The 24,234-nt window shown below is 42.5% G+C and overlaps 2 protein-coding genes and 1 long non-coding RNA gene across 5 annotated transcripts in view; 2 read left to right on the top strand and 1 right to left on the bottom strand.

Annotated features, from left to right (window-relative positions):
- The first annotated feature begins 8,153 nt into the window (after window positions 1-8,153).
- RASD1 (ras related dexamethasone induced 1) lies at window positions 8,154-10,400 on the top strand. Its single transcript, XM_072119842.1, has 2 exons — window positions 8,154-8,521; window positions 9,377-10,400. The coding sequence occupies exons 1-2, from the start codon at window positions 8,200-8,202 to the stop codon at window positions 9,904-9,906; spliced, it is 852 nt and encodes a 283-aa protein (XP_071975943.1). The 5' UTR covers window positions 8,154-8,199; the 3' UTR covers window positions 9,907-10,400.
- A 1,966-nt stretch (window positions 10,401-12,366) lies between these two features.
- MED9 (mediator complex subunit 9) lies at window positions 12,367-18,819 on the bottom strand. The gene is made up of 2 exons (XM_072119851.1): window positions 18,682-18,819; window positions 12,367-12,942 (listed from the first exon to the last, which is right to left on the bottom strand). The coding sequence occupies exons 1-2, from the start codon at window positions 18,810-18,812 to the stop codon at window positions 12,726-12,728; spliced, it is 348 nt and encodes a 115-aa protein (XP_071975952.1). The 5' UTR covers window positions 18,813-18,819; the 3' UTR covers window positions 12,367-12,725.
- An 81-nt stretch (window positions 18,820-18,900) lies between these two features.
- The window catches only part of LOC140074725 (uncharacterized), a 123,691-nt gene continuing 118,357 nt past the window's right edge, over window positions 18,901-24,234 (top strand). For 2 of the 3 annotated variants that reach the window (XR_011849254.1, XR_011849255.1), the window contains exon 1: window positions 18,901-18,988. This is a non-coding gene — a long non-coding RNA (uncharacterized lncRNA). Of the gene's footprint in view, window positions 19,003-24,234 lie in introns of all 3 variants that reach the window. The other variant, XR_011849256.1, reaches the window with a different exon arrangement.

The raw sequence follows: 24,234 nt of genomic DNA, 5'->3' as shown, positions 1-24,234 counted from the left end.
CACATCCCGTTACGGCTCAGTGGTAAATGTCAGGATGATGTATATTATTTCACTATTAACACCCTCACTTCTTATGACCTCTCAGATCCGAAATTGATTACTAATTTGTTACCATATTGCGGTATTATTTGAAATACTGAACATTGTAGATGTGGTCTCTGTAGGGATGGGGGCACTCATGGTGGTAGCTTGCAGGTTAGGTATTGTATGGCCTTTGTATTCAGTAGTGTGTGGCGGTATTATGCACTCATGGCAGTATATAGTTGATAGCATATAGACAATGTATGGCAGTATTTTTATTACTCTGCGAAAGTTATAGTTTGGGACTGAGAACTAAGGGCAGTATTGTGTGGGCATTTTATGGAAGGATCATTTAGATACTATATGGAGGTTTTTATTTGGGCACTCCATGGTAGTAGTATTTAGGAAATATAGTGCTTTATTGTGGGAGCAAAGTATAGTGGTATTATTTGATCAGTCTATGGCAACATAATATAGGTATTGTATGGTGGTACTATCTGGACAGTATGACAGTATTATATGGGCAATGTGTGGTTGCATTTATTGTGTACAGTATGTTAGAATTGTTTAAGCTATGTATGGTGGTATTTTAAGTAGTTTTATAAAGGTAATGTACTTGGGTATTATATGAGCCTTTTATGGCAGCATTATATATATTTAGTATGATGAAGTTATATGGACTGTATATAGGTGGTGTATGGCGCTATTATTTGGCCAGCCTAGGGCATTATTATATAAGCAGTTTTTGGTGGTATTATTCGGGGAGTATATGGCAGTATTATATAGACAATGTATGGCAGTATTATATAGGTAGCGTATGGGGGTATTTGGGGAGTATTTGGCAGTATTATATAGATAATGTATGGCAGTATTATATAGACAATGTATGGCAGTATTATATAGGCAGTGTATGGTGGTATTATTCGGGGAGTATATGGCAGTGTTATATAGGCAATGTATGGCAGTATTATATAGGTAGTGTATGGTGGTATTATTTGGGGAGTATTTGGCAGTATTATATAGATAATGTATGGCAGTATTATATAGGTAGTGTATGGTGGTATTATTTGGGGAGTATATGGCAGTATTATATAGACAATGTATGGCAGTATTATATTGGTAGTGTATGGTGGTATTATTCGGGGAGTATATGGCAGTATTATATAGACAATGTATGGCAGTATTATATAGGTAGTGTATGGTGGTATTATTTGGGGAGTATATGGCAGTATTATATAGACAATGTATGGCAGTATTATATAGTTAGTGTATGGTGGTATTATTTGGGGAGTATTTGGCAGTATTATATAGATAATGTATGGCAGTATTATATAGGCAGTGTATGGTGGTATTATTCGGGGAGTATATGGCAGTTTTATATAGATAATGTATGGCAGTATTATATAGGCAGTGTATGGTGGTATTATTCGGGGAGTATTTGGCAGTATTATATAGATAATGTATGGCAGTATTATATAGGCAGTGTATGGTGGTATTATTCGGGGAGTATATGGCAGTATTATATAGACAATGTATGGCAGTATTATATAGGTAGTGTATGGTGGTATTATTTGGGGAGTATATGGCAGTATTATATAGGCAGTGTATGGTGGTATTATTCGGGGATTATTTGGCAGTATTATATAGATAATGTATGGCAGTATTATATAGGTAGTGTATGGTGGTATTATTCGGGGAGTATATGGCAGTATTATATAGGCAATGTATGGCAGTATTATATAGGTAGTGTATGGTGGTATTATTCGGGGAGTATATGGCAGTATTATATAGGCAATGTATGGCAGTATTATATAGGTAGGGTATGGTGGTATTATTCGGGGAGTATATCGCAGTATTATATAGACAATGTATGGCAGTATTATATAGGTAGTGTAAGGTGGTATTATTTGGGGAGTATTTGGCAGTATTATATAGATAATGTATGGCAGTATTATATAAGTAGTGCATGGTGGTATTATTCGGGGAGTATATGGCAGTATTATATAGACGATGTATGGCAGTTTTATATAGGCAGTGCATGCTGGTATTATTCGGGGAGTATATGGCAGTATTATATAGGCAGTGTATGGTGGTATTATTCGGGGAGTATATGGCAGTTTTATATAGATAATGTATGGCAGTATTATATAGGCAGTGTATGGTGGTATTATTCGGGGAGTATTTGGCAGTATTATATAGACAATGTTTGGCAGTATTATATAGGTAGTGCATGGTGGTATTATTCGGGGAGTATATGGCAGTATTATATAGACAATGTTTTGCAGTATTATATAGGTAGTGCATGGTGGTATTATTCGGGGAGTATATGGCAGTATTATATACACAGTATATGGCAGTATTATATAGATAATGTATGGCAGTATTATATAGGTAGTGTATGGTGGTATTATTCGGGGAGTATATGGCAGTATTATATAGGCAATGTATGGCAGTATTATATAGGTAGTGTATGGTGGTATTATTCGGGGAGTATATGGCAGTATTATATAGGCAATGTATGGCAGTATTATATAGGTAGTGTATGGTGGTATTATTCGGGGAGTATATCGCAGTATTATATAGACAATGTATGGCAGTATTATATAGGTAGTGTAAGGTGGTATTATTTGGGGAGTATTTGGCAGTATTATATAGATAATGTATGGCAGTATTATATAAGTAGTGCATGGTGGTATTATTCGGGGAGTATATGGCAGTATTATATAGACAATGTTTTGCAGTATTATATAGGTAGTGCATGGTGGTATTATTCGGGGAGTATATGGCAGTATTATATACACAGTATATGGCAGTATTATATAGATAATGTATGGCAGTATTATATAGGTAGTGTATGGTGGTATTATTCGGGGAGTATATGGCAGTATTATATAGGCAATGTATGGCAGTATTATATAGGTAGTGTATGGTGGTATTATTCGGGGAGTATATGGCAGTATTATATAGGCAATGTATGGCAGTATTATATAGGTAGGGTATGGTGGTATTATTCGGGGAGTATATCGCAGTATTATATAGACAATGTATGGCAGTATTATATAGGTAGTGTAAGGTGGTATTATTTGGGGAGTATTTGGCAGTATTATATAGATAATGTATGGCAGTATTATATAAGTAGTGCATGGTGGTATTATTCGGGGAGTATATGGCAGTATTATATAGACGATGTATGGCAGTTTTATATAGGCAGTGCATGCTGGTATTATTCGGGGAGTATATGGCAGTATTATATAGGCAGTGTATGGTGGTATTATTCGGGGAGTATATGGCAGTTTTATATAGATAATGTATGGCAGTATTATATAGGCAGTGTATGGTGGTATTATTCGGGGAGTATTTGGCAGTATTATATAGACAATGTTTGGCAGTATTATATAGGTAGTGCATGGTGGTATTATTCGGGGAGTATATGGCAGTATTATATAGACAATGTTTTGCAGTATTATATAGGTAGTGCATGGTGGTATTATTCGGGGAGTATATGGCAGTATTATATACACAGTATATGGCAGTATTATATAGATAATGTATGGCAGTATTATATAGGTAGTGCATGGTGGTATTATTCGGGGAGTATATGGCAGTATTATATAGGCAGTGTATGGCAGTATTATATAGGCAGTGTATCGCAGTATTATATAGGTAGTGCATGGTGGTATTTTTCGGGGAGTATATGGCAGTATTATATAGGCAATGTATCTCAGTACTATATAGGTAGTGTTTGGAGATATTATTTGGATCTACAGTCCAGATTAGTTTCATGCGGCTGAAGCATAAAAATGAATTATTTACAGTAATTTAAGTCTTTTCTGTCCCCGTGCCCTGGACCGCCCTCACGTGGAGGGAAATATCAGCCATTTCCACATTATGTGTTATTAAGTCCGTATTTTCATCCCTTTCCTTATCTCCTGAGGCCACTTCCATGGGATGATCACCTGCGGTCACCTGAGTCCCTGACAATCCACGTGTCCACTGAGAATCACCGAGCACAACAACTTGTAGTATGTGACATTACAGGAGTCAGAGCGCTGGCGCCCTCTCACAGCCCAGGCCGGTAATGCAGCTGCTATGCCAGGGCTGTGTGTAGCCCTTAAAGGCACAGGACACATAGATGAGTGTACAGCTCCTGGAGCAAATTACATAAGTCTCCTGTACAGTACAGGGATCGGCAGGGGCTCTAATGAGTCCATAGACAGTTACAATGCAGATCCCTGGAAGGAGTTCATGAGACCTGACTATTAAATATTAACAAGATCCACAGCTTCAACACATGGCAGGATACACTCTATAGGAGATGAGTGCAAGCTCCACAGCCCAGCCCCACCATAGATGTGCACTGATACATGATGGGATTACACTAGCCCACAGAGCTGACAATCTACCTAACGCGGAGGTGTCATTACTTCATATCTAATAGTGTGTACTAGTCACTCAGGTAATGACCCTACGTGTGACCCAGTGACCTCCAGTACAGGATATCCATAGATTACTGACACCTCTATCTACAGGAATTAATACACAAAGGTTCCAAGAATCTCTAATATCTCTCTACGTTACAGCTCTGATGTACTATGGATCGACCTACAGAGCTACTATAGGTACATAGAGAGGCTGTGTGTATACATGGATATCCTGCAGGGCTCCTATAGGTACATATAGACAGGCTTTGTGTATACATGTATATCCAGCAGGGCCCCTATAGGTACATAGAAAGGCTTTGTGTATGCATGCATATCCTGTGTGGCCCCTATAGGTACATATAGAGAGACTGTGTGTGTATACATGTATATCCAGCATGGCTCCTATAGATAAATACAGAGAGGTTGTGTGTATACATGTATAACCTGAAGGGCTCCTATAGGTACATATAGAGAGGCTGTGTGTATACATGTATATCCTGCATGGCCTCTATAGGTACATATAGAGAGGCTGTGTTTATACATGTATATCCTGCAGGGCTCCTATAGATACATATAGAGAGGCAGTGTGTATACATGTATATCCTGCAGGGCTCCTATAGGTACACATAGAGAGGCAGTGTGTATACATGTATATCCTGCAGGGCTCCTATAGGTACACATAGAGAGGCAGTGTGTATACATGTATATCCTGCAGGGCTCCTATATGTACATATAGAGAGGCAGTGTGTATACATGTATATCCTCCATGGCTCCTATAGGTACATATAGAGAGGCAGTGTGTATACATGTATATCCTGCATGGCTCCTATAGGTACATATAGAGAGGCAGTGTGTATACATGTATATCCTGCAGGGCTCCTATAGGTACATATAGAGAGGCAGTGTGTATACATGTATATCCTCCATGGCTCCTATAGGTACATATAGAGAGGCAGTGTGTATACATGTATATCCTGCATGGCTCCTATAGGTACATATAGAGAGGCAGTGTGTATACATGTATATCCTCCATGGCTCCTATAGGTACATATAGAGAGGCAGTGTGTATACATGTATATCCTGCATGGCTCCTATAGGTACATATAGAGAGGCAGTGTGTATACATGTATATCCTGCAGGGCTCCTATGGGTACATATAGAGAGGCAGTGTGTATACATGTATATCCTGCAGGGCTCCTATAGGTACATATAGAGAGGCAGTGTGTATACATGTATATCCTGCAGGGCTCCTATGGGTACATATAGAGAGGCAGTGTGTATACATGTATATCCTGCAGGGCTCCTATAGGTACATATAGAGAGGCAGTGTGTATACATGTATATCCTCCATGGCTCCTATAGGTACATATAGAGAGGCAGTGTGTATACATGTATATCCTGCAGGGCTCCTATTTGTACATATAGAGAGGCAGTGTGTATACATGTATATCCTGCATGGCTCCTATAGGTACATATAGAGAGGCAGTGTGTATACATGTATATCCTGCAGGGCTCCTATGGGTACATATAGAGAGGCAGTGTGTATACATGTATATCCTGCATGGCTCCTATAGGTACATATAGAGAGGCAGTGTGTATACATGTATATCCTGCAGGGCTCCTATGGGTACATATAGAGAGGCAGTGTGTATACATGTATATCCTGCAGGGCTCCTGAAGGTACACAGAGAGGTAGACTCAGTATAACAGAGCTGCTGCAGTATATAGCTGTATTGCTGGGTGGATACATTGTACCTGCATCACTGGGATCCGTCTCCTCTTCTGGGTGAAATATTCTGCTGGAGATACATTGTATATTATGGGTAATGCATTTAAAGATATTGTATACTTTGTATCCACTATAGAGAAGAGCACAATATAGCAGAGTACAATCCACTATATATACACTTTATACCAGTGTGCAATCTCCTATAGATCCTTAATATACCAGTGTATAATGTCCTATGGATACACTATATTCCAGTGTGTAATATCCTATAAATACACTATATTCCAGTATATAATATCTTATGGATACACTATATTCCAGTGTGTCATCTCCCATAGATCCTCTATATACCAGTGTGTAATGCCCTATAGCTCCTCTATATACCAGTGTGTATTGTCCTATAGCTCCTCTATATACCAGTGTGTAATGCCCTATAGCTCCTCTATATACCAGTGTGTAATGTCCTATAGCTCCTCTATATAGCAGTGTGTAATGCCCTATAGCTCCTTTTATATACCAGTGTGTATTGTCCTATAGCTCCTCTATATACCAGTGTGTAATGCCCTATAGCTCCTCTATATACCAGTGTGTAATGCCCTATAGCTCCTTTTATATACCAGTGTGTATTGTCCTATAGCTCCTCTATATACCAGTGTGTAATGCCCTATAGCTCCTCTATATACCAGTGTGTAATGCCCTATAGCTCATTTTATATACCAGTGTGTATTGTCCTATAGCTCCTCTATATACCAGTGTGTAATGCCCTATAGCTCCTCTATATACCAGTGTGTATTGTCCTATAGCTCCTCTATATACCAGTGTGTAATGCCCTATAGCTCCTCTATATACCAGTGTGTAATGCCCTATAGCTCCTCTATATACCAGTGTGTATTGTCCTATAGCTCCTCTATATACCAGTGTGTAATGCCCTATAGCTCCTCTATATACCAGTGTGTAATGCCCTATAGCTCCTCTATATACCTGTGCATACACTATGATGATATATACCTCTGCATACACTATGGCACTATACACCTCTGCATACACTATGGCACTATATACCTCTGCATACACTATGATGCTATATACCTCTGCATACACTATGGCACTATATACCTCTGCATTCACTATGATACTATATACCTCTGCATACACTATGATGATATATACCTCTGCATACACTATGGCACTATATACCTCTACATACACTATGATGCTATATACCTCTGCATACACTATGGCACTATATACCTCTATACACTATGATGCTATATACCTCTGCATACACTATGGCACTATATACCTCTATACACTATGATGCTATATACCACTGCATACACTATGGCACTATATACCTCTGCATACACTATGGCACTATATACCTCTGAATACACTATGATGCTATATACCTCTGAATACACTATGATGCTATATACCTCTGCATACACTATGGCACTATATACCTCTGAATACACTATGATGCTATATACCACTGCATACACTATGGCACTATATACCTCTGCATACACTATGGCACTATATACCTCTGCATACACTATGATGCTATATACCTCTGCATACACTATGGCACTATATACCTCTGCATACACTATGGCACTATATACCTCTGCATACACTATGGCACTATATACCTCTGCATACACTATGGCACTATATACCTCTGCATACACTATTATGCTATATACCTCTGCATACACTATGATGCTATATACCTCTACATACACTATGATGCTATATACCTCTGCATACACTATGATGCTATATACCTCTGCATACACTATGGCACTATATACCTCTGCATACACTATGGCACTATATACCTCTGTATACACTATGATACTATATACCTCTGCTATCCCTATGTGTGCTGTATAGTGCGGCTCCTGTGTGTTCTGCAGGGGGCGGGGCGGCGGCGGGCTGGGCGTGTCCTGGCGGTGTATATAAGCGCTGGCGGCGGCTGGGTGCCAGTCACACTCTGCGGCTCCGCTCAGTTGCTCTTAGTTCCTTATGCTGCTCAGCGCCGCCGCTCCGTGCACTGTCAGACAGAAACTGACGGCGATGATCAAGAAGATGTGTCCCGGGGAGAGTGAGCTGAACATCCCGGCCAAGAACTGCTACCGCATGGTCATCCTGGGCTCCTCCAAGGTGGGCAAGACCTCCATCGTGTCCCGCTTCCTGAGCGGCCGCTTCGAGGAGCAGTACACCCCGACCATAGAGGACTTCCACCGCAAGTTCTACAGCATCAGAGGGGAGGTCTACCAGCTGGACATCCTGGACACCTCCGGGAACCATCCCTTCCCCGCCATGAGGAGGCTCTCCATCCTGACCGGTAGGTACCCACCACCTGGACACTACTGCCAACCTGAGCTAGGAGGTAGAAGTCCCAGAACTGCTCCAGAATGTTGTGTTCCGTGCAGGATCTCCAAGTTGTTGGTAGATATTGAAGTTGTTGAGATCCTACAAGTCCCATAAATGGTCTCTAATGTTGTGTTACTTGATAGTTCTGCAAGTTATTGATAAATACTGAAGTTCTTGAGATGTTCCTTGACAGATTTTGAAGTTTTTGGAGACTACTTTTCCTTTTAGTAGGATGCAAGGTAGATCTGATGTTTTTGAGATGCTACAAGTCCCTAATGTTGCATTACTTGATGACTACTACTCCCAATTCAGTAAGTTTGTAGGTTTCTTTGGTAGAACTAGTGTTGAGATGTTACAACTCCTATAGTTCTTGTGTTTCTGACCAGTGACTACAACTCCCATTATTAGTTTGCATGATTGTCTTCAAATGCACTAAAAGTACACTCAAGTGCATAACTTTCTAAATCTAAAAAGTTAGAGGGGGCTACAACCCCTAGTATTAGGTTGCACGATGGCTCAATAGATGTTGAGGTTCTACAGGTCTCATAAATGGTCCATATTATTGCATTACGTGAGGGATCTACAGGTGACTTCTCGTTCTGATGTTGTAGTCCTAAGTTACTGTGGCAGAGTAGTGATATAGGATGTCCTCAGAAGATGTAGGATCTGGAGATGTTGTGCTGCTGAGTGTCTCGTTAGTACGAGTAGTCATGCGTCCTTTAACCGTTGACGTGCAAAGCTTCTCCAGGAACTGTCGATTGTTATGTTACAGAAGGATAACCCTCAATATCAGCCACTAACCTATCCCTCTCCTTCTCCCTTCCAGGTGATGTCTTCATCCTGGTCTTCAGCCTTGACAACCGAGACTCCTTTGAGGAGGTCCAACGCTTGAAGCAGCAGATCATTGAGACCAAGTCATGTCTGAAGAACAAGACCAAAGAGAACATTGACGTGCCACTGGTGATCTGCGGCAACAAGGGCGACCGCGACTTCTACCGTGAGGTCCAAGCCCATGAGATCCAACAGCTGGTTGGAGAGGACAATAATTGCTCTTACTTTGAGGTCTCTGCCAAGAAGAACTCTCAGCTGGATGAGATGTTCCAGGCGCTCTTCACCATGGCCAAGCTGCCCAGCGAGATGAGCCCCGACCTCCACCGCAAGGTGTCCGTCCAGTACTGTGAGATCCTGCACAAGAAGTCCATCAAGGGCAAGAAGGTGAAGGAAGACGGAGACGCCTATGGCATCGTAGCTCCATTTGCCCGTAGACCGAGCATCCATAGTGACTTAATGTATATCCGGGAGAAGGCTATCGGTGGTGGCCAGAGTAAGGACAAGGAACGCTGTGTCATCAGCTAGGACCTCCCCCTCCGCGGGTCACTCCGGCTTTATAAATATATACATAGAGAAACAAAAGATCTGGAGAAACAACGAGATGCTCCGAGCCGCGGAGGCATGTCCGTAGAGGGGAAACCGTTTTGCCCCCCATGCCTTCTGGCCGGGCCAGCGTAGAAAGTGGTGGCCGATTCTGGACAGCGGCAGTGAGAGGTGTACATTGGACTTGGCGGATCGAGCAGTGTGGGAGTTGTAGTACTCCGTCCACCCGTCCCCCCCCATACTCTGGACTTGTCTTGTATAGTGAATGTCTCGCAGGGGGGGACAGGGGGTGCCTTAAAGGGATACAGCAGACTGTACAGCGAGAGTGACTGTTTACATGGTGCTGCGGCGCCGCCCTGGAGTATTGTACATGGACCTGAACAAATCCAACTTTATACTGGTCAAATATTTCATTGTTTTGATCTGTTTTTCAAGTGTCTGTATTTTTTTACGTAATAAACAAAATTGAAGCTTTATATTTTTGTCTCTGTGTGTTGTCATCGGGGGGAGAGAACTATAACTCTCAGCATTATTTATAGGTATCCTGGGGGGTAGGTGTTCACTGCACAGTCGCATACGTCTCAGAATATACGTGATCAGTGCCAAGAGGCGATGAAGCAGCTGCATCCTAAGGCTGCAATAGTGTGCTCAACACTTCAGCTATGACACAGCGCCACCTGCTGGCCATAGGAGGAAGCACATGAGTAATAAAGACGATGGTGGAAGTTGTAGTCCCAAATCAAGTGCACCCAGGGTCTGATCAGTTCATAATAAACTCTTAAGCACGACCCTATTCACGTCAAAGGAGCACAGTTGCAATACCACACACAACCAATAAAGTGGGGTGGCGCTGTTTTCATTAAATGTGCAGATCCTAAACAATCCCTATAAGGTATAGATGAGAACTTTTTCTCCAGCACCCATAAGCATGTACAAGATGCCTGAGCTTACCCCTTACACCCCAAAATCTATAGAGCATTTAAAGGGCCAGTACCACTATATAAGATGTAATTGATGGGGCAGATACAAGTCTCGCGTTTGATATATGGAATGTCTCCGCACCCTAGATCTGGACCTCCCATCATTCATCCTATTAAACCCCATGATCGGCCTCTCTGCAGCCTGAAATGGCTGATAACAGAGAACAATAGAAAGCAAACAGCAGCAGAAGAAATGATGCTCTGGTTGCACCATATTGAGGGGTTCTACACAGCAGTACAGACCGCCCCCTACAGGACAATAAGGCAACTCCATAATAGGACCCCGAGTTGTGACCCATGCCCCCCAGGCTGCTGCATAACTACAACTCCCATCATGGCTTTAGCTAAATCTGCAGTCTGACTTGGCACACCCGCACATAAACCACCCACGATGTGCTGGGATACGCCCGCTCCTGCATGGGTGGGGGCATATCCCTGTTATTACCCCTAATCTCCTATAGCCACAGCCGGCTCCACACTCCCTCTTTTATATAGTCGCGTCACCAGAAGGTGAACCACAAAACGCGCCCAGACAGGAGAATTATCTACGCTGACTCCTAAATAGATCAAATATTTTGGGGAGGGAGAATTGCCGTGCAGTTGCCTGGTAAAGCTGGGTGCCACACCCCCTATTAGAGACAGAATTGCATGGACTTGGCGCTGAAGTTTCATAGGTCATGTGGCGCCCTCTAGAGGCCATCTACTAAAAATGAGCCAAAATATGGAGCAGAAGAGGGCGATAGATGTCTGCCTGCAGGATGTTAAACCTGCGCCATATAAGGGGTGAAACTGTGGCTGACACCCCAGGTCTACCCTTGCCCCCCCCTTCTTCTAGGTGTTAGACCCCACCATACCCAGCGACTAATAGAGTCCTTAGGGTGGCACCGACGTGTGATGACAGGTAACAGAGGCTCCGCACCATCTTCCAAGGTCTTTAGCACGTTATGTAAATTATGCTCCATTACGACTTCGTTAATATAATCCTTGACGTCTTAAGGTCTGGGACAAGCTCCAAGAACGGTTACAGCAGGGGCAGCAGCTGTGCCACCTGGGGTGTCTTTAGGGAATATAAGTGGGTAATACCTCATGTCACCTGTGGTGGCGCTATATGGAGATGAGACCTTCCTTCCAGGGTTCTCCATAGATCGCTGGGGGGACCTGTCAGCAGGATTGACCAGTGACAGCTGCAGTCAGTGCTGGGTGTTGGAGAGGTGGTCACTGATAGGGACAGCTGTGTTATAAATGGGGGGGATACGCTTTGTGTTACCCATTACAGGCCAGTGACACTTGGTTTTCATTCCCAATAGTGAGGGGTCTTGTACAAGGGTCTAACCTCCCCCATAGATCTGATAAAACCTGAGGAAACAGTCACCATGAAGGACCTGGTTCGATACCCACATCCCTAACCCTAATCATTGATGAGTCGTGGACACACCCACATTGTCCCTCACAGCCAATCAGGTCCCATTCACATTCAGAGTAGACTTTATTGCAGCACAACTCGCACAGGCATCTATTACAGCGATGTGTCCCTTTAAGACACTACATAAACAACCCCTGGCAGTGGGCACTGCCATAGTCGCTCCACGCCCGGCGACACCCGATTATGACACAGAGTCACAGATCCATCGTCACCCGGGTGTATTTCCAATAATAATAACTGCCGGGTGCTGGGACCGGGTGACAATCCGTCCCTGCTCAGGCCCAGCCCACATGACTCTAGTGTTTCTTTCTGGTAGTCAGGCCCAGCCCACATGACTCTAATGTCTCTGGTAGTCAGATGGGTGTGACCCCATAGTCTGCAGTCCTCTCTCCCCTCTCCTAATCTTTCGGGATCTCGAACATGCAGAGGCTCTTGTACTTCTGCAGCAGCTCGTTCTTGGTCTGGACCTGCACCCTCAGGCTCTGCAGGTGCTGCTGCTGCTGCTCGGGGCTCAGCTCGATGCCGGCCATGTTGTTGATCTGCTTCCTCATGGACTGGAACTTGCTCTTCAGCTCGTTCAGCTCCTGGTAGACGTCTTGGCTGTCCTTGTCCATGCTGGAGAAAAAGGAGAAGAGTCACATCCTCTAGTCACATCCAGAGCTGCGTTTATAATCCCGATGTATGGATTTATATTTCAGAATGCTCTCACACTGCTGTGCTCTGTGCAGTGATCTGCTGCTCAGCGCCACTTCTTTGCTCAAAGTAAAAGATGTAGCAGGTGTTTGGTTACTGCAACAGTCAATTAGAGAAGGAGGAGGACAGGCTGCAGAGCAGAGCACAGAGCACAACAGTGTGAGGACAGCCGAGAAGCTGTAATTATACAATATAAATCCATATATCACAGTCCTGCTGCTACTAACAACATACACAAAGGTCTGATTACACAGATCTCTAGGGACAATACACAACCCTGGCTGCAGAGAGCACAGAGCACTAGCAGTGTGAGGACACGCCCCTAGTCGTGGACGATAAATCCATATTTCACAGCCCTGCTGCTACTAACATACATGTATGATTACACATCTCTATGAGAGATATTTTAGTATTACATGGTTTTTATGCTGACAGATTACAATAAATCAGCATTTATTCTAAATTATCTTAAATTAGATCACGGATTCTCCTCTATTAAGGACGACCGCACGCTCCGGATCATCATCACGAGTCCCGGGTTGCTTGTGATACATTATTCCAATCCTCGTGCACTGGGTGCTGATCTAACCGAATTACACGTTTCTCCTCTAGTCACATCCAGAGCTGCATGTAACAGACGTGGCATACAGCTCTGCAGGTTATATATAAAGTGAATCTGACCCCGGTCCCTGTGTGCGTCAGCGCCCCCCGGTGAGGACTATGATATGACAGCGTTGGAGCTTAGCATGTCTCCGTCACGTCCTGCGTTACATCTGCACAGACGGGTCGCCTTCATGCCTGGAGTGAAAACAAGCGGGGGGCGCTGATCCCGGGGCGCGGCAGGGCAGCGCTATAGATTAGGACGCTTGTGTAAACACGCTTGTTGTTGTAGTGTAACGTTCATCTCAGGCGGCCGCGGGGCTCAGGATGTAGATAGCGATCTGCCGCCAGATGGCCGCTACCGTCTTTCATATGCATTCCTCGGAGGGCGACGCAGCGGCGGGCGCTTCAGAGCTCAGCTCCATATTTATATCCAGCATCGTCTCTGTCACCTGTGCTGCAGCCAGCCGACAACGTGCCGCAGGACGAGGGGGCCTGGTAACACCCCCCAATCCTGGCCGCACACCTGTGCTGCTGAAAGGGACAGTAATTTTCACATGAGATGAGTCAAGTTTAGAGGCTGAAGGGGGAGGGCCAATTCAGACACCTATATCTTCACTTCTGTAGCACCCATAAGCAAGCTACTGGTGTCATATTAAAGACAAGAATCTCATCTTTCAGATCATATCTGAATTCAGGTTTATCGTTCTATTGTCGACAGAACCACACATTCTGGTTTCTAAAGACATAATTGGAATTATGAGTTACAGATACAGATCCAATTCATGCCTATTTTTTTTTTAACTCCCTGTATGTTCAGGTCTGTAGCTCACAAAGTGAAGAGAGGAGATTCTTATCTTAAATATGACACCAGCAGCATGTTTCTAGGTGCTATAACAGAGAAGATAGTGGCTTCTGAAGGGTCACTCCCCCTGCAACCACTAAACATGACTTATTTGATAATGAGGTGAGAAGAGTCATTTTTGCCCGACTTTGGAGAAGATTATTTTTTTTTAACACAGGTAGAAATCACATTAAAAAGTGAATTCTAGAAAGTACATTTCATACTCTACCTCAGAGAGCTAAGAGTTTAGTGGCAAACGGTTCCCTTTAATGGACTATGTGTAATTCCCCACCTGTCCTGCAGAGGCACTCCAGGGAAATGAAGCACTTTATCTAGACTCAGAAGAGAGAAGTTTCTATGCTCATTGGGGACAATACACAAGGCACCTTAGCATGTATCATACAACCCCAGAGTAAGAAATTTTCCGCTCCCGCCTGCGCCCTTATGGTACAGATGCCACAACGTGCGGGGAATGTATGTAATGAGCAGGTGGCAGGAGAAATGTAAGATTACCGACCAGAAGAACGTACACGCGGGCGGATGTGGCAACGCTGTGACGTCTACACCGCGGGCACCCGCTCATTATACCGCACCAGGAAGATTCCCCGGCACCGGGAGATGTATATAATTCAGCTGAAAGTGATGGAGTCATGTAAATATGAGTGTCAACAATTAGTGTATAATCAAAGAGGTGGAAATTTCCCATTAGCTGTGCACGGGTTTCTAGATCTCTGCTTGCTGTCATTGAACCCTGGTCCTGGTCACATAGCAATAGTATAGAATCCATACAGTATTCTCTGGACATCCACCAGAGAATTGATTGTTACAATGTATCAGCGCAGGGTAAATGTTCAACTTTGTTTAATTTTGAGAAAAGTTTTTAGGTTATTAAGGGGTTTTCGGCTTAGAAATTTAAAGGGGTTGTGCAGGATTGGAAAACAGAGCCACGTGTGTCCTCAGGTGGTCTCTGGTATTGCAGCTTAGTCCAAATTAAGCATATGTAGAGGAGTTGTATTATCCAGCTCTGAATGTCCCTGAATTAGTCCCCCCCAGCAGTGTCAGTCTATACTGATGCTCTGGCATTGTATTCACATGTGAGGGGGGGGGGGGGTAGTCTCCTGCGGCAACCAGATACCTCCGGCCTAAACCTTAACACCCCCACAGCGGCAATGCTATCGGTGACACCAGAGCCGCCCATTGAACTGGCATTGCGCTCATTAGTCAATCAGGTCATACTTAGGGGGTGTGGTTAACACAGAAGGTAGTCACCGCCCCTCCCTCATTGCAGAAAAGGGGGTTTTAAGTGGGTGCAGACACCTCTAAATATCCAGCGTGATATCCCATCTGCTGATTCCGAGCCCTTCCAGTTCACGGGCAAATAAACAAAGTTAAAGATTCATTGATTTGCGGCGGATTCTCAGTAATCGCTTAATATGCAGGCGGCGGACGGGTCCGGAGTAATATTACCTCAGGATCACCCAGAGGTGTTATGTTATTATGTAATTGGGACAGAACGCAGACGGAACAATCCCCAGTGTCCAAGGCGCAACGTACGGGGAGCGCGGCCACGTGATAGGAAAGAGCCAGAGACACGCGGCACCGGCAATGGCCGCCCACGAGACGCCCTCCTTGTGGGGGAGAGGAAATATTTTATTATGGACATTTTTAGTCTTATGGAAAATCTGGTTCCCTGAAAGGGGCATTGTTAGGGGGGATTGGGAGGTGCAGCGACTAATGCAATTATGGGGGGTGAAGGCTATGACCCTGCTAAAACAATTAGGGGTCCGTACAGCTGACACAATTGAGGATAGATAAAGCTTTGCAGTCAAAACTATTGGAGGGTGCTCTGTCAATCCCTTTTAAGGGCACAGCGATAACACCAAACCATAGAGGTGCACTATGGCCCCCAGGTCTGCTGTAGGGTGCACCCTGAGCTGCATTATAATATAGGTCGGTTTGGGCACATTCTATACTGAGAAGGACCTTCACCCATGAAATCCTCGCACATCTGTTCGTGCTCTAAATACACATGTACACAAGAGCCATTTCAGGACCTTTGAAGGTCCCCAAAGGTCCTGAAACCACAGTTTGAAAGCAGAAGGAACACATCGTCCTTTCCCCAAGAAGCTGATGCTAGTACCAGATGTAGGAAGTGACGACAGACTTGTAGGGGATATAATATTCATACAGCCCAGGGCTCCTGGTGGTCTTATCCCCTGGGCTCACCAATACTTATGGGTTGTCCAAGAAGACCGCTGCAGCCATCCCTGTAAAGTGGGTTAAGGGTTTGAAGCAGCCCCCAGTATAGAGGGGGCACACTGTGGGTGGCTATGGGGCACCCTGTGGGTGGCTATGGGGCACACTGTGGGTGGCTATGGGGCACAGAGGGCAGTACAGTGGCTTAGTGGTTAGCATTACAGCCCTGTATGACCACAACAAAGACAAAGATGGATGCGTATATAGGATACAACAATAGAAACAAAGTTAATTAATTCATCAAAAAGACTAAACAAACAGGACAATCAAGGTTAAAAACACTTAAAAACACAGATGTATACAGCTACCAAGGGCAAGTGATGCCCTAGACCAGTGATGGCGAACCTTTTAAACACCGAGTGCCCAAACTACAATGAAAACCTGCTTATTTATTGTAAAGTGCCAACATGGTCCTTGCTCCCTGCTCTTTCAATTGTAATGGCTCACTGAGGACACCAATACAGTAGAAAAGAGGAAGAATTGTGTGACCTGCACAGGAGCTACAATGATAATCCAGCTTTGTCTACACCATTTCCCTCCTCCTCTAGTCCCAAGCAGCCCAGGATCTGATGCTTTAAAATAGCACTTAACTCGGCATGTCCTGGAATTCATCGAACTGCAGGAGGATGCCTTGAAAACTGTTGAGGTTGGTTGGCTTGGGTGCCCACAGAGAGGGCTCTGAGTGCCACCTCTGGCACCAGTGCCATAGGTTCGCCACCACTGCCCTAGACTCCCTGTCCCAAACTAGTCAGTCAAAAATCTGCATACAGGGACTACGTACAATGACACTTCATGTATAAACAATATGTAGACAAATTACACAAAGTGCCCAGTGCAGATAAAGTGCATAAGTAATAGTGTCCCTGAGCATGGTCATACAATACCAAAAATGGTTCCAAAATTGGAGGATAGGCAGTAATTGCGAGCAGGAGGGAGGGGGAGTGTGGCTGTATACATCCGCTGGATGTATTTTTAACTGTTTTTAACCTTGATTGTCCTGTTTGTTTAGTCTTTTTGATGAATTAATAAACTTTGTTTCTATTGTTGTATCCTATATACGCATCCATCTTTGTCTTTGTTGTGGTCATATATAGTCTATTGGGATGCATGGATGTTATCATACAGAATTCTTACTTTATAGGTAGTGCCCGCTCAAATTTTTTGCTTCATTGACATTACAGCCCTGTAGCGCTGGGATCCTGGGTTCAAGTCCCAGCCTCAACATCTGCAAAGAGTTTGTATGTGCTCTCTGTGTTTGCGTGGGTTTCCTCCGGTTTCCTCCCACACTCCAAAACATACTGGTAGGTTGATTAGATTGTGAGCCCCATGGGGACTGATGTGACAAGTTCTGTGCAGCGCTGCGTAATCTGTGTGCGCTATATAAATAAAGAATAATAATAATTATTATAATTACAGTCGGTTATACAGTTATGGGGAGGTCTGCAAAAAAAGGGACTAAGTAGGGAGAATTAAAGGAAACCTACCACTTCTGATGGTGAGCTGGTTCCCGGTGTTTACATCTAATACCTACCATCAGAAGTGGTAGGTTTCCTTTAAAGGGGATGTCCACAGTTTGAAAACCAGTGTCACATCTGACATGGTTAGGCTCTTTTTCAGACTCTGGACATGCCCTTTAAGCAGGTTAGGACACTACAGTAGACCCTGGTATAGAGAGCCATGGAGGAGGCTGTATATGTGGCTCTGAGCAGAGTGTGGGAGGTCAGGTATGGGGCAAGCACCTAAATTAGGGTCAGTGCAAGCGATGCAGAACATATGAGCACACATAGTGGGGGTCACTAGCTTGAACACCTGCAGGTCATCCTGGGATTTGTAGTTCCAATACACCCCAGATGTCAGTATGAGATACCTGATGAGTTACCTCCGGCGCATGCGCTCTCGTGCCAGACCCCAACACACAGTATAACATACCCGCGCATGCGCACGCCCGGGTCTATATTCACCATTTGATAATATCGTGCACCAGCGGTAAGAAGGTGCAGTCCTCCTCCTCCTCCTCGGTGACGGCCTCCTCCTCCTCTTCTTCCTCCTCCTCGGGCTCCTCGCTTGCTCGCGGCTGGCTGCCCGTCGCCATCTTTACTTTTTGTTTTTGTTTTTCCCCCGGGAACCGGAGACTCACGTCACGTGTCCTGCGACGCTCACACTCAGTACGGGAGTCTTTGGTCGTGACGTGTATGCTGCGCGACGGCGCCGACGATGACGTCACTGGAAAGGGACCGCGCTGTTACTATGGCTACCTCTAGCCCTGATGTGAGGAGATTTAGGTTGTTGTCACTGACTTTCCAGAAGCTTCTGTTTTTTCTATAGATGTCACTGATGGATTTATTCTTATCTTCTTAAAACAGTCAGAGGAAATATATATAATTTTCAGAAGTGATAAATTTAAGAGAGAGATTGTCATGGAAAATCCCTTTAAGGAAGCCCTTTATATAATAGGAAGGGTCATGTGTAGGAGGACCCTACATAAAGGAGACTGTCTCCACAGCCTATGTCTGTATTCACACAGGGCGGAATTGCTGCAAAAATTATGGTTCCAATAATCAGAATAGAGAATCACCAAAAAGATTTGTATAAGGTTTCTACATATAGATGTCTTGTTACACAGAAATATTTAAGTTAAGAGACGATTCTGATATGTATCTATATGCAAATGAGCTTCCTGGTGCACTGGGGGTGGAGCCATGTCTACTTGGGCATTCATTTGTAGGAAGAAGAAGACGATTGGGCAACAAACTGTTGTATCTAAGTTGCCATTATGGAGCTCTATGGAGCTGAGGTACTGAGACAGACCACACATAACTGGAGTGTAATCGCTTCACACTGTGTACAACTGGTAACTTATCCGTATTATAGACGTATCTAACGTACATAGAGCTGAGCTGCTGTATCTAAGCTGCCTTTATAGAGGTATCTAACGTACATAGAGCTGAGCTGCTGTATCTAAGCTGCCTTTATAGAGGTATCTAACGTACATAGAGCTAAGCTGCCATTACAGAGGTATCTACCATACATAGAGCTGAGCTGCTGTATCTCAGCTGCCACTATAGCAGTATCTGCCATACATAGAGCTGAGCTGCTGTATCTCAGCTGCCACTATAGCAGTATCTGCTATACATAGAGCTGAGCTGCTGTATCTAAGCTGCCATTACAGAGGTATCTACCATACATAAAGCTGAGCTGCTGTATCTCAGCTGCCACTATAGCAGTATCTGCCATACATAGAGCTGAGCTGCTGTATCTAAGCTGACGTTTTAGAGGTTTCTTCCATACGTAGAGCTTAGCTGCTGTATCTAAGCTGCCATTACAGAGGTATCTACCATACATAAAGCTGAGCTGCTGTATCTCAGCTGCCACTATAGCAGTATCTGCCATACATAGAGCTGAGCTGCTGTATCTAAGCTGACGTTTTAGAGGTTTCTTCCATACGTAGAGCTTAGCTGCTGTATCTAACACGTCATTATAGAATAATCTACTACACATAGATCTGAGTCACTGTATCTAAGCTGCTATTATAGAGATACGTGTAGCCTATGTAGAGCTGAGCCTATGTATCTAAGATTCCGTTATACAGGTATCTACCATATGTAGAGCCAAGCAGCTGATACTAAGGCCACTGTAGAGGTATCTGCCATATATAGAGCTGAGCTGCTGTATCTAAGCTGTGATTATAGAATAATCTACTATACATAGATCTGAGTTGCTGTATCTAAGCTGCTATATATGTATCAAAGATGCCTTTATAGAGGTATTAAAGTTGCAAATTGACATAAAATAGACCTTCCCCAAAATATATGATATGAAAGACGGAAAATACAGATCTTTGGTCTTGTGTAAGACACTTTTTAAAGAGTTCTGAGTATGTGGGGTTCAGTGACTCAAGACTTTGATTCCGCCCCTGGAAGTGCACCACACACTTTTATTTACAATCAGTTCACTGTCTGCAGATCTTTCATTATCTCCCATAGTGATTATTGTCTTATTTTGCTGAATGAAACCCAGTCATTACCCGGTTATACACAAGGTCTTATTGTTTCTTACAAAGAAAAGTTAATTTTAATGTGATGCTTTTTTTTTTCATTCAAGTGGAAATACGTCAGGGAATTTCATTCACAAATAATCACACCTCCGTAATGTAGTACAGGCTCGTCTAAGTGCCATCCAGTATGTACAAGAATGTACTACACTACTGCTCCTCCTACTACTACTGTAATACTACCCCCATCTACAAGAATATATCTACTATAATACTGCCCCCTATGTACAAGAATATAACTACTATAATACTGCCCCCTATGTACAAGAATATAACTACTATAATACTGCCCCTATGTACAAGAATATAACTACTATAATACTGCCCCCTATGTACAAGAATATAACTACTATAATACCGCCCCCTATGTACAAGAATATAACTACTATAATACTGCCCCCTATGTACAAGAATATAACTACTATAATACTGCCCCCTATGTACAAGAATATAACTACTATAATACTGCCCCCTATGTACAAGAATATAACTACTATAATACTGCCTCCTATGTACAAGAATATAACTACTATAGTACTGCCCCCTACGTACAGGAATATAACTACTATAATACTGCCCCCTACGTACAGGAATATAACTACTATAATACTGCCCCCTATGTACAAGAATATATCTACTATAATACTGCCCCCTATGTATAGGACTATAACTACTATAATACTGCCCCCTATGTACAGGAATATAACTACTATAATACTGCCCTCTATGTACAGGAATATAACTACTATAATACTGCCCCCTATGTACAAGAATATAACTACTATAATACTGCCCCCTATGTACAGGAATATAACTACTATAATACCGCCCCCTATGTACAGGGATATAACTACTATAATACTGCCCCCTATGTACAGGAATATAACTACTATAATACTGCCCCCTATGTACAAGAATATAACTACTATAATACTGCCCCCTATGTACAAGATTATAACTACAATAATACTGCCCCCTATGTATAGGACTATAACTACTATAATACTGCCCCCTATGTACAGGAATATAACTACTATAATACTGCCCCCTATGTACAGGAATATAACTACTATAATACTGCCCCCTATGTACAGGAATATAACTACTATAATACTGCTCCCTATGTACAAGAATATAACTACTATAATACTGTCCCCTATGTACAAGAATATAACTACTATAATACTGCCCCCTACGTACAGGAATATAACTACTATAATACTGCCCCCTATGTACAAGATTATAACTACAATAATACTGCCTCCTATGTACAGGAATATAACTACTATAATACTGCCCCCTATGTACAGGAATATAACTACAGGCGGTCCCCTACTTAAGAACACTCGACTTACATACGACCCCTAGTTACAAACTGACCTCTGGATATTGGTAATTTATTCTACTTTAGTCCTAGGCTACAATAAACATCTATAACAGTTATCAAATGTGTCTGTAATGAAACTTTAGTGTTAATCCTGGTTCTTATGACAACCCAACATTTTTAAAATCCAATTGTCATAGAGACCAAAAAAGTTCTGGCTGGGGTTACATTGATAAAATATACAGTTCCGACTTACATACAAATTCAACTTAAGAACAAACCTACAGACCCTATCTTGTATGTAACCTGGGGACTGCCTGTACTATAATACTGCCCCCTATGTACAAGAATATAACTACTATAATACTGCCCCTATGTACAAGAATATAAATACTATAATACTGCCCCCTATGTACAAGAATATAACTACTATAATACTGCCCCTATGTACAAGAATATAACTACTATAATACTGTCCCCTATCTACAAGAATATAACAACTATAATACTGTCCCCTATGTACAAGAATATAACTACTATAATACTGCTCCCTATGTACAGGAAAATAACTTCTATACTACTGCCCCTATGTACAAGAATATAACTACTATAATACTGCCCCCTATGTACAGGAATATAACTACTATAATACTGCCCCCTATGAACAAGAATATAACTACTATAATACTACCCCCTATGTACAAGAATATAACTACTATAATACTGCCCGCTATGTACAAGAATATAACTACTATAATACTGCCCCCTATGTACAAGAATATAACTACTATAATACTGCCCCCTATGTACAGGAATATAACTACTATAATACTGCCCCCTATGTACAAGAATATAATTACTATAATACTGCCCCCTATGTACAGGAATATAACTCCTATAATACTGCCCCCTATGTACAGGAATATAACTACTATAATACTGCCCCCTATATACAAGAATATAACTACTATAATACTGCCCCCTATGTACAGGAATATAACTACTATAATACTGCCCCCTATGTACAGGAATATAACTACTATAATACTGCCCCCTATTTACAGGAATATAACTACTATAATACTGCCCCCTATGTACAAGAATATAACTACTATAATACTGCCCCCTATGTACAAGAATATAACTACTATAATACTGCCACCTATGTACAAGAATATAACTACTATAATACTGCCCCCTATGTACAAGAATATAACTCCTATAATACTGCCCCTATGTACAAGAATATAACTACTATAATACTGCCCCCTATGTACAGGAATATAACTACTCTAATACTGCCCCCTATGTACAAGAATATAACTACTATAATACTGCCCCCTATGTACAAGAATATAACTACTATAATACTGCCACCTATGTACAAGAATATAACTACTCTAATACTGCCCCCTATGTACAAGAATATAACTCCTATAATACTGCCCCTATGTACAAGAATATAACTACTATAATACTGCCCCCTATGTACAGGAATATAACTACTATAATACTGCCCCCTATGTACAAGAATATAACTACTATAATACTGCCCCCTATGTACAAGAATATAACTACTATAATACTGCCCCCTATGTACAGGAATATAACTACTATAATACTGCCCCCTATGTACAGGAATATAACTACTATAATACTGCCCCCTATGTACAGGAATATAACTACTATAATACTGCCCCCTATGTACAGGAATATAACTACTATAATACTGCTCCTGTGTACAGAAATATAACTACTATAATACTGCCCCCTATGTACAGGAATATAACTACTATAATACTGCCCCCTATGTACAGGAATATAACTACTATAATACTGCCCCTTATGTACAGGAATATAACTACTATAATACTGCCCCCTATGTACAAGAATATAACTACTATAATACTGCCCCCTATGTACAAGAATATAACTACTATAATACTGCCCCCTGTGTACAAGAATATAACTACTATAATACTGCCACCTATGTACAAGAATATAACTACTATAATACTGCCCCCTATGTACAAGAATATAACTCCTATAATACTGCCCCTATGTACAAGAATATAACTTCTATAATACTGCCCCCTATGTACAGGAATATAACTACTCTAATACTGCCCCCTATGTACA

The sequence above is a fragment of the Engystomops pustulosus genome, chromosome 8 (genome assembly GCF_040894005.1).
Source record: "Engystomops pustulosus chromosome 8, aEngPut4.maternal, whole genome shotgun sequence".
NCBI lineage: Eukaryota > Metazoa > Chordata > Amphibia > Anura > Leptodactylidae > Engystomops > Engystomops pustulosus.
Note: the sequence above shows the minus strand (reverse complement) of the source record. Positions and strands in the feature narration are given on the sequence as shown.